Genomic DNA, 11568 nt, shown 5'->3' with positions numbered 1-11568 from the left:
GTCAAAGCTCTGGAACCCTGGGCCCTGTCTCCTTGCTCCTCTGGCAACCACTGGACTCTAGCACATGTAGGAGTTGCAGGGCCCGCAGTTGGGGCGGGGGACACAGGGCGAGAAGCGGGTAGCAACAGCGGAGGGGGTGCAGGCACTGGAGACGCAGGGCGTGATGGTCTTGCCACATGCATTGGTCGTGGTGCAGGGCAGCCTGGAGAAAAAAATGATATAGAAAAAAGCGAATTGAGGGCGGCTTGTCATAGACACCAGAGACACCCCAAGAGTGGACTGCTCTCTGGGACGTGGCCTGACCTGTAACAGAGAAGGTCACAGCCTCACCTGCTGCAAAGCTCACTATCAACGCTAATGGTGTCCCAGTCATATCATGTCAAAAGTGCTGGATGGAGGCTCAGAAACTCCAGTCTCAGCTCCCAGCAACGTCCATTCCTAGCTGGTGACCTTAGATAAGTCGCTTACCTTCTCCAGGCCCCAGTCCCTTCACCTATAGAATGAGGAGAATACTGATCCTGCCTGCCTGATGGTAACAGGGCAGATAAGGTAACATGTGGAAATGTAACTTCTACACATTACGGTACTGTTAAGATGTAAGAAATATCACTGATCACAAATCAGTGTCATCAGAGTAGAATGCGAAGAGTTGACTGTGCAACTTCAGTTTGTACATCACACAATTCCTGCCACTTTATGTTTTAATGATAGCCACATTGTTTTCTGAGTTCTGTCTGAGCATGTCTGGTGTGAAGGCATAATTTCCTCTCCAAGGTATTCAATCTTTGCCTGGAGTCCAACTGAGAAGTACACCTATATGTGCATAGCTTCGCCAAACACCGGCAGCTGAGTACTCACTTGCAGTCCTCGCTCTCCAGCAGCCCCCGGTACGTGTTGATCTCACACTCCAGCCGGGCCCGGACATCCAGCAGCACCTTGTACTCCTGGTTCTGCCGCTCCAGGTCCCTCCTGATCTCCTCCAGCTGGGACTCCACGTTGCCGATCAGGCACTGCACCTGGCCCAGCTGGGTACTGTAGCGGCCCTCCGTCTCCATCAGGGTGTTCTCCAGAGAGTCTCTCTGTCGTGGGGAAGGTAAGGAAGGTCACAGAGCTGCTCCTGAAAGGGCTTTTCTCCACAGCATCCAAAGAAGTCATAAGCTCCAGGAGTTAAGGAAAGGATGGCCCAAAGGCCAGCCCGGTGCCTCTGACTCCCCGACCTCCCCTTCTCACCAGGAATTTGAACAATACCCACCAGGTTGTGCTGGGCCTGCAGCTCCACCTCCAGGGCATGGAACGTGCGTCTCAGCTCAGTGATCTCCGCCTGGTAGGACTGCAGCTGCTCCAAGCTGGACACCACCTGCCCGTTCAGCTCCTCAGTCTGAAACACCAAAGGGGAGAAGGCAGAATCAGACCCTGTCTGAAGGGCCCTGAGGGGCTGAGGGGCCTGAGCGGCCACGTGCTGAGAGGCCCACCTGCCTGGTGAACCATTCCTGCACGTCCCTGCGGTTGCACTCTATCAGGGCCTCGTACTGAGACCTGGTCTCGTTGAGCACATTGTTCAGGTCCACGGTGGGGACGGCATCCACCTCCACGCTGAGGCGGTCTCCAAGCTGTCTCCTCAGGGAGTTGGCTTCCTGTGGTTGTAGAAAATGCAAGAGTGACTATCCTCAATAAAAAGTGGACCCAAAGAAATGGCACTGCTTGTCAAAGTCCTGTTTGTCTATTTCCTCGGAAAAGACATTTTTAGTGGAGCGGCTATGACAACAGAAGGCAAGGTGGTCTGCGTTCCATGTGTTCAGCTCCTTCCCACCATGACTGTGTCATGGCACTTGGATTCAAAACAAAATTCCCAAGGATTTGCTTGGGGGCCACTCAAGGATGGATGAATGCCCAACTTTCCCAGTTTGCAGACTGGCTGCAGATGACCTCATAAGAAAAAGAATTGGCTGTATAATTTCAGATTGTATATCACAGCATTTTTGCCATCAAGTAAGATCTTGTCATGATCCCTCCCAGGAGAGAGAAGGAACCCCAGATCATTCGTCATCAAGACTTTGAAAAAATGGAGACTCCAGTTCACCAGGATTGATATTTTGGCTTTGAGGGGAAAGAGAAATGGCTTTGCACGGCATGATCAGAGCAATGCTGGGACTCCTCCTACAACTCAGTAACCAATCACAAGCCCATGGAGGTGCCCTGGGAAACTCAAGCGAGGCACAAGTTCTGAGTGAAAGACAGCTTATCTGGGAACATGGATAGGTTTCATCTTTCAATGTTTTCTTTTATCCTGAAGTTTTGGTGTTCTTGAAGGAAATTTAAAAGATTCTTATTCCTGATTCTGCCACCCCAAATCACTAAAGCCACCCTCAGCCTAAAGCTGAGTCAGGTTGCTTCATTTCTCATTTCCGGTCTCACCTCCTCATGGTTCCTCTTGAGGCAGATCAGCTCCTCCTTCAAGGACTCCACCTGGACCTCCAGGTCGGACTTGCACAGGGTTAGCTCATCCAGGATCCTACGCTGGCCATTTATGTCCGACTCCACCAGCTGCCGCAAGCCCAGCTCCATCTCATACCTGCACAAGGACAGCGTCAGAGCAGTAACTGGTAGACCTTGAAGACTGACAAGAATGATCTTGGATAAACCCATTCACCTCTCCTTCCCTCTTTCGGCAATGAGTAGACCCAAGTGAGAGAAGGTTCTGGAGGCTCAGTCAAGACCCAATATTGATTCAAAAATTGATGTGAGTCCTCATCCACTTTTGTGACTGCTTTCTTGGTTCCCCCCAATCCTCTGCAGAATCCCTCACAACTGATGGATTGAACCGCTGTTTGGTAAGCTATGGAAATCCCTTTTCTTTCACTAGAGGTTGAACAAAAGGAGCAGACCCGTGTACATTCTGAACAACTCACTTGGTCTTGAAGCCATCTGCGGCCAGCTTGGCATTGTCAATCTGCACCACCAGCCTAGTGTTCTCTGCCTTGCTGCAAAGGATCTGGGGAATGAGAGGTTGCTAAGTGAGCATTGAAAATAAAGATGAAACCATCGACTTCTTTAAACTTGCTTAAAAAGCCATTTTGAAGGTAAAAGGAGGAAGAAAGAATCACGATGGCATAGATGCAAGAAACACAGTTCTCTCCCACAGATTGAGAATCCTAGCAAACGTCCCCTGCTTAGAGATGACAACAAGGCCCCTCACCTTCTGCTGGAGCTCCTCGATGGTCTGGAAGTAGGACTGGTGGTCGGGGCACACAAGGAGGTCTTGCTGCTGGCTCCGCTCCCGGATGCGGCTCTCCAGCTCTGCGTTGTCCCGCTCCAGCTGGCGCACCTTCTCCAGGTAGCTGGCCAGCCGGCCATTCAGGAACTGCATGGTCTCCTTCTCGTTGCTGTCGAAGGAGCCCTCGTAGAAGCAGCCACTGTTGCCCACGTTGGCGGGGATGTTGCAGGACCCAGGCAGGGTGGAGCTGTGGCAGCTGAGGGGCACACAGGGCCGAGAGAAGCAGCTGGAGCTGCAGCTCAGGCTGGTCAGGGAGCAGCTGTAAGGCATGGTGATGGAAGGAGTGAGGTGACCGGCTGAAGACAGAGTCCAAGTTCTCCAAGGAGCTTTGGAGTCTCCTGCGTCTGGGGAGCATTTATACCCCAACCCCAGAGGGTGTGGACACAGTATGTAATGTCTTTTTTCTTTTTACTTCTTCACTGCTTTTCAAATGCCCTTCCCTTCAGCCTGTTATTGGCCTTCTTCAGAAGAGTCCCTTGTCCCATAAATGTTTTTACTTGGCTTCTTGTTAAGTCAGGACTCCTCTTCAGGCTAGGCACGCCTGAAATTCAGAGTCCTGCAGTAGACCTTCAAAGAGGCCACACGGTCTAGCCCAAGTATCTGCCCTTGTTAATTGGGAGTTAGTCCATCTAATGACATTGTTTTGTGTCTCGTGACCTGGTAAAACCATAATCAGACTCATCTCCTGACACACCTGGCATTTCCAGGGAGGGACTAAGATTGAATCAAGGAACAAGTTGCACTAAGAGGCAGCAGGAGACTCCCTTTCCATCTGCTTTGAGAGAAGAATCCTCCAATGAGTTAGCACCCCAAGCCTTGAAGACTTGAGCTGGATCAAGGTTGATTTGGGCCATGGCCAAGAAGGATGGACAGCTGTTTGTGTAATGTTACCTGCCTATCACTTACAAGGACTGTAATGGAAAAGAATGTAAAAAAAAGAGTGGATATATGTGTATGTATAACATATATGTGTATGAATATGTATGAGTCACTTTGATGTAGAGCAGAAACTAACACAACATTGTATATCAACTATACTCCAATAAAAACTAATTTTAAAAATAAATAAAGGGCTTCCCTGGTGGTGCAGTGGTTGAGAGCCCGCCTGCCGATGCAGGGGACACGGGTTCGTGCTCCGGTCCGGGAGGATCCCACATGCCGCGGAGCGGCTGGGCCCGTGAGCCATGGCTGCTGAGCCTGCGCGTCCGGAGCCTGTGCTCCTCAACGGGAGAGGCCACAGCGATGAGAGGCCCGCGTACCGCAAAAAAATAAATAAATAAAAATGTTTAAAAAGGACTGTAGAGGAATTTTAAAGATAGAGGCTTTGATAATTAGTTTGAGAACAAGGAAGATTCTGAAAGAAGAGATCATTTAGAAAGAAGGGTGAAAAAATGCAAGCTGAGAGATCCAGACAAATGCATTGAAACTATCTAAGGAAAGTATCTGGAGGCAGGTGTGAGAACGGAATAAGGCAGTGCTTGCCAAACTTTTCCAATGAGGTATCCACAGCATTAGAACAAAGTGAGCAGTAACTGGAAAAGTCAGGATATAGCCCAAAGGAGCCTCCTCAAGCATGAAAACATCGTGTTGGCTTTAACATTAAATGTTTTAAAATTCCCAGTTAGACTTTATAACGTTTTGCCCAATCCTCCCAGTATAATCGACACACCAGGAAGATGCCCCGTATCCTCTCCTAGGCTCCCACCATCAGCCTTACTGTGTGACATGCAATCTGGTTTAAGAACCAAAGGTTGAAAAATACCAAGGGGTGGGGCGGGGTGGGGGTCATGTCATTGAATCCAAGGACCTGGGCACCCTGGAGAGAAAATGAGGAGACATGGCTTAAGGCAGGGGATTTTGCAAGGCAAGCTTGGAGTCATTTAGGGTTGATTTGGGAAGTGAAGGAAGGCACCAGAAGGTCTGAGGAAGGGGTGACCAAAGTTCTGAACATACAGAAGTTGCATAATTATAGGCACCACCAGGTACCACCTGTACCCTGGGGAGCCGCACCCCAAACTCCACTGTGGCTTTGGCTGCCTGCCATAGGCAGTTTTATTGACAACTTATTGGAGTCCTTCTCCCCATCAAGTTTCATGATAGTATTCACGTGGTGCTCTGTTTAAGTCTTGGATGAAAGGTCCCTCATCCACCCTCTCCAACACCATTATTGCTGCTTATTATAACGCCATTCAGACCAAAAGCTCCAGACTTATAATAAAATCAAAATCTCTTTGTTTTCCTCCAAGGCAATTAAAGGGGGAGAAATAGGTGGGCAGGCATCACTGAGACTTCCGGGAAAAAGGACGCGAGGCTAGGAGCTCCTGTCTCACTCATCCGGGCTTGGGACAAATGGAAAACCCTGTGAATCAGACTGATGGACATTCGCTCCTAGGGAACAGCACAGGCCTCCTACTTCCCAACTCTTGTCGGCCTGCTCCAAAGCACTGGCTTTCCAGCAAGTCGCTGTTTCCGCAGTCCTGCCTTCCTCCCCACCCAGGGAGCACAGACTAAATACCAGCAGTGTCCTCCAAGCTCTTCGGTCTTATCTACTGATTGGCCAGTGTAGCAACATGGAGGCTTTAAGCAAAGGAGAATGTTTAGGTTCTAAGTATGAGAAGATTCAAGGATTGGATCGACAAAAAAGCAAAAAGGGACTTTGCATACAATGCAGAGAGAGCAGAGAAATGGGGAGAGATGGAAACAGGGAGAGGTGTGTTTAATAAGAGAGATAAGAATACAAAGAAGAGGCAAGGAAGAAACCTGGAAGGAATCCTCAGAACCACGCCAGGCCATGCTGATCAGACAAAGCTAGCCCATCTTCGAGTGAGGGAACCTGCAGGGTGGAAAGCTGAGAAGTAGTCAAGACAACCTGAATAGATGCACAGAAGAGTGGTTCACCCTGCTGATTGTCCTGCAAGATGTAAATGAAGACTCAGAAAAGATCTACAGACAAGGGACCACAGCTTCTGAGGCCTCAGGCAGAAATGACCTTGTTCCAAGATGTCCAGACCAGAGCATTACCTCCACAATCCAGTCTGAGATTTGTTCGTGGCTGAGAAATGCACTGCTGTCTACACCGAGGCTGCAAAATGTCAAAAAGGGGCACTGCTACCTGCTCCTGAATGATAAGACTGTGGGGAGGAGAAAGGAAGAAAGGAACAGGGGTAGTCTGGCCAGCATGGCTTCAGGTCACAGCCAATCGGCAACCACAGAGAAGACGCAGCAAAGAACAGGTTACACATGTCACCTGCCGGCTTCTCCTGGAGATTCCTTTTTTCCCTGCAGAAGGTGAATGGCCCAAGAATTCAGGAGCAAGACAGCAGATGAAATGGCTGGTAAGTAAACATAATGCTACCATCCCCTGTAAATCTAGCTTCTTTCTTGCAATGTTTTCAAACTATCAATAGGCTTGAGTCAATTTGCTTCTTGAATTAGTGGGGAAGATGGGACCATGGGGTTATAAGGTCTCCATGGCCTCACACATATTAAGAGTAGACTTCATGTACTCTCTTGATTCCTTAGTTGAAATTTGCAAATTTGAGTCAGAGAGAAACTGAGCAGACAAGGGACTATCAAATCCACTTTTTTATTTAGTTCAGTTTTTTCAAAATACATCTAATGAGCAACTCCTCGATGCTGGGCATGGGACAAAATTGAAACAGAAGAATCACAGCTTCTTCCTTAGTAGATTATATGTTTATGAACAACTCAGGCTAAAATGGGTCTCCAAAATATATGAGAAATAACAAGAAGATAAGGAAGTGAGATATTTAAAAGTGTGAGATGGACGTTTGGAAATATGTTTGTATTTAATGTAATTAGAAAACTGTACATATGACATTAAGGGCAGCAACCATTTGTTGAATTTCTACCAAGCACCTGGCATAGTTCCAGGACAGCAGGATGGGGGATGGGGAATGGGAGAGAGGGGGATGCTGGTAGGGAAGAGGAAGATGACATGCTCTCAGTCTTGCTGAGCAGAGAGCCTTGTGGACCAACTCTAACGCAAAGTAATATAACTGAGCCCTTCACCTCCCCTCTGAAGAAAAATAATTCCTTCCTTCCCCCCTCCCACTTTTCCCACACCCATCCCTGCCCCAAACTCCAGTCAGGCCATTTCAACCCAGTTCATGATTCTCAGCCAGGAGGTGAGGGATGAGGCCATTTCAGATTATCTCCCTGTCCCCCAAAGGAGATTTATTCATGATTCCACTCTCTAGGTGACTCAGAGGTAGGATTCAAACAACTGATCTCATTAGAATCCTAATCCCTCTAAGAATCTTTTCTTCAACCAAACCTGGTAATGAGCTCTTTTGATACTGGTTCTTGCTACTTTGGAGTCCACAGGGTGGTGACCCTGCAGCATCCCCATAGGATCTGTGGTCGTTAAGATGCGTTTCAAAGCAGGTGAAGGAGGCTTCCAGGGTTGGGGTGTGGGGCAGCAGAAAGAAAAGAGGTAATGCTAAGTCAAGCAAGTGAAAGAGTTTCCTCTTTCTAGAAAAGGGAATGAGACTAGTGGAGAGAAATGGAGGTGACACGTGACCCTGCTGGTGAGGTGACACAGTCCTCCACCCTCAGGATCAGAGAGAGCTAATGGGGGTAGAGGGATCTTGGTGGAGGGCCTTGGAGCCAATGTGAATGACCAAGGCACATGTTTAGGATGTCCGAAAACCAGGGGTGGGAGAAGGGGTCAGGGAGATAAGGGAGATTTGGGTACCAAAACTAGCCTAAAGGGGGTGCCTCCGCTGAGGAAGGCCAGGAGATAACCAAAGGCCAGAAGCTCAGCCTGCAATGTGGTTGGGTGGGGAGGACATCGCAGGGTGGGAGGAAACACCAGAAAGATTATCCTCGGGGAGATTCCCGGGCCCTGCAAAATCCGTCTCAACGACCTCACGCCAGCCTTGGAGAGCGGGTCTGAATGGGAAGTTTTATCCAGCAAAGTCCTTAGCAGTTTGGTGCAAGTAAAGGACAACAGGCTGGAATGAGAAGACCTGGGCTTGAGTGAGACCAGCTGTGAGACTGGGCGGGGTGGGGGGGGCGGTGTTCATTTCACCTCCCTAAGCTTGAACTTTTTCCGCTGCAAAATGGGGATTGTGAAGTCTGTTCTGTCTCTCTCAGGGTTTGGGAGTGAGGGGCTCAAACTGGATAACACGTATGAAAGGGCTTTGTAAATGGTGAAATGATGAACACACATAAGGGGTTCTGACTATTTCTCTTCTTCTCTTCCTCAATGGACAAAGTGGTCATAGTAATGACAGAGGGTGGACTGGCCTTCTTTGGTGATTCCCCACCATTAAAATTGCCAGGCCCCATTGACATATATACACTACCAAACGTAAAATAGATAGCTAGTGGGAAGCAGCCACATAGCACAGGGAGATCAGCTCAGTGCTTTGTGACCACCTAGAGGGGTGGGATAAGGAGGGTGGGAAGGAGGCTCAAGAGGGAGGGGATATGGGGATATACGTATGCTTATAGCTGATTCGCTTTGTTATACAGCAGAAACTAAGACAACATTGTAAAGCAATTATACTCCAATAAAGGTGTTAAAAATAAATAAATAAAATATAATATTATTGAGATTTTTTTTTAATTGCCAGGGTCCTCGTGCTATTTTCAGATACCATAGAACATTCATCCTTTGCACCACCCTTTATGGCATAAGTTCTCAGACATGAAAGAACTCTCTAGCATAAACACTCTCTTATTTCATGCAAGGAAAAAGAATCAAAAGGTTGGGGTGATTAGGGTTCTCTCATGCTACTGACACAGTCTGAGACTTGGCCTCTGTAAAGCACAATGGTTGAAAGAACAGGTGCTAGAGGCAGACTACCTGGATCTGAACCCTGGCTTCCCCAGCTAGTAGCTGTGTGAACGGGGCACGTTACTTCACTTTTCTGAGCCTTGATTCCTCATCTGCAAAATGGAGATAACAATAACATTGGCTTCATCGGATTGCTGTAAAGATTAAATGAGTATATGTATATAAACTTATCCCTAACTTAGATCAGTGCCTGGCTCATAGTAAGAGCTCAATGAGTGTGAGCGTCCATGACAATGATGATGAAGCTACATGATGCTGATGGTGGTGATGTTGACGATGATGGTGGTGATGATGAAAAGGATAATTGTGGTGGCGGTGATGGTAGTGATGATGGTGATGATGGATTGTTTGGTTTCTAGGGAAGCTCTTCACACCTCCCCAAGCATAATCATCCCCTTTACCCAGCATTTCTTCCCCGGAACCCAAACCACTTCACACATACACGCACACACACACAAACAATGTCTCATCAAAGCTAATATTTTAATTATAGATGACAGTCAGGGCATTGGATATGAACTTAAGAAACACAGGTCAATCATCTTGGGGCCCCACTGACTCACTTCATGTCACCAGAAGAATCCCTCCATCACCGAATGACTCACCTTCTCTCCCTCTCCTTACATGGGAAGAACATGGTGGTGCAAGGATAAGTGGCTTTATTTTGTTAGACAGCTTTGAACTTGTTGGATGAAAGGAGCTGTTTAAGTACAAAGGAAGAGGGGAAGGTGTTTGGGCCAGGTGCTAAATTAACACTGATCAAGATTGCTCTTTCTTATTGAGACCTACTCTTGGGTAAGTACCTTAGGGATGCATCACCTGTACCCAGACACCTTTACGCTTGGGAAAAAGAGCAGAAGCGCAGTGGAAGGGAAGGGAGGAAAGGGTAGACAGCCTCTGACCTTCCAGAGCTTCCTACGATGGAAGTCTTGATGGCTCTTCATCAAGCAAATCAGTTCTGTCTACACAGACGGTGGCCAACAGGTGGGATTCTGGGCTTGAGAGCAGTTGGAGGTACAGCAACCAAGGCCTGGCTTAGGCTCTCTCCACCCCTGGGACTTGGGACTGTTGTCGCTCCCGCATCAGGACGGGCTGGACTCAACAACCATCAGCTGGACTCTGTAAATTTCTCAGCAAGCTACTCTGATTCAGAGAGTTCACGGAGTAGAGAAGGCAGACAAGAACGAGCTGTGGAGTCAGTGTGTTAGCTCCACTTATAGCTTCACTGATTAATAAGACCTAGAAAGAAGGGAGTCATCAAATTTGGAGGCTAGAAGACCCCTACAGCCACCTTATCCAGCTCCATCAGCTGCCTGAGCGACCTTCTCAACGTCCCCACCGGGTGGTTATAAAGGCCCTCCTTGAATGCCTCCAGTGATGGGGAACTTACTGCTTGGTTAGCTCTAATGCTGGTTTCTGAAGACATGCTGTTCTCATCCATGGCTGCCTAAATATGGAACTTCTGGTTCATGTGGCTATTGACTGCAGGTTCCAAGCTGGGCAGCTGCCAGAAGGACTTGCCAGTGGAGCCTGGGGGGGAGCTTTGGGTGGGTGAGTTTGATTGGCCTTTTCTAGACTGATGGTGTCACCGGCTCAGCAATTACCATCATTTAACATGTTCAACGCTATCTCAATGGGATCAAGAGTTCCTCACCCTTGAGATCAGGAGAGTAAGGCCCATCCCTTCTGCAGTGGGTCTGGCCAGTCGGGATCTTACTTCACAAATAAACCCCCCTTACACGGTGATTCTTAAACTTGAGTGTTCATGGAATCACCTGGAAGCCTCAATGAAACAGACTGCTTATTAAGAAAGTCTGGGGTGGGGCCCAAGAATTTGCATTTCCAACATGTTCCCAGGGGATGCTGGTACTACTGGATGGAGGACCACACTTTTAGAACAACCACTCTAAACCTTCTCATGTTTAATTTTTTGCCCCTTCAAAGTACGGGCTTTGGATCTACTTCAAAGAAACTGGGGTTCAACCTTGATTCAGCTACCAGCTGAAAATAGTAACAGCCGCTCCCTCTTTGCAGGGTTTTTGTGGGACCCTGTGTGACCATGTCTATAAAGCCCCAACACGGTGCCTTGCGATGGCTTCATCCAAATTAAAGGGGGACTTGATTTAGTCTGAACGAGTCTGTATTTTAAAAGCTCTGTGAATCTGGCTCTAAACAGGCTTGGTCAGGTCAAGAGCTGGGTATCCCTCATCTGTGCCATTTTGCTGCAGTTCCACTTTTAACCACGGTCCTCACTGGCTTTGCCATCTTCCAGGACCACTCTGGTGAGTGAGCCACAACCCCTGCTCCTACAGGAATGGTTGCATCACTCTCAGCATGGGATGGAGAAACAGACCAGCGGGCACTGGACTCCATATGCTGCAGAAGTAAAGTTTATTAGCAAAATAAAAGCAAGGTTACCCGCCCCATCTCAGAGAGATCAGGAGGCAGCAGAAGAGGGAAAATGGAGCAG

The 11568-nt window shown here is 48.2% G+C and overlaps 1 protein-coding gene across 1 annotated transcript; it reads right to left on the bottom strand.

Moving 5' to 3' along the window:
- Positions 1-3544, bottom strand: LOC308607851 (keratin, type I microfibrillar 48 kDa, component 8C-1-like; the record flags this gene model as incomplete). Its single annotated transcript, XM_081220187.1, has 7 exons — positions 1-202; positions 859-1079; positions 1253-1378; positions 1473-1634; positions 2416-2572; positions 2910-2992; positions 3197-3544. The coding sequence occupies 7 exons, from the start codon at positions 3542-3544 to the stop codon at positions 58-60; spliced, it is 1242 nt and encodes a 413-aa protein (XP_081076313.1). The 3' UTR covers positions 1-57.
- Positions 3545-11568: the final 8024 nt, after the last annotated feature.

Source organism: Mesoplodon bidens (genome assembly GCF_964165515.1).
Source record: "Mesoplodon bidens genome assembly, chromosome: 19".
NCBI lineage: Eukaryota > Metazoa > Chordata > Mammalia > Artiodactyla > Ziphiidae > Mesoplodon > Mesoplodon bidens.
The sequence above is the reverse complement of the archived record's forward strand: the minus strand, read 5'-3'. Positions and strand labels throughout refer to the sequence as shown.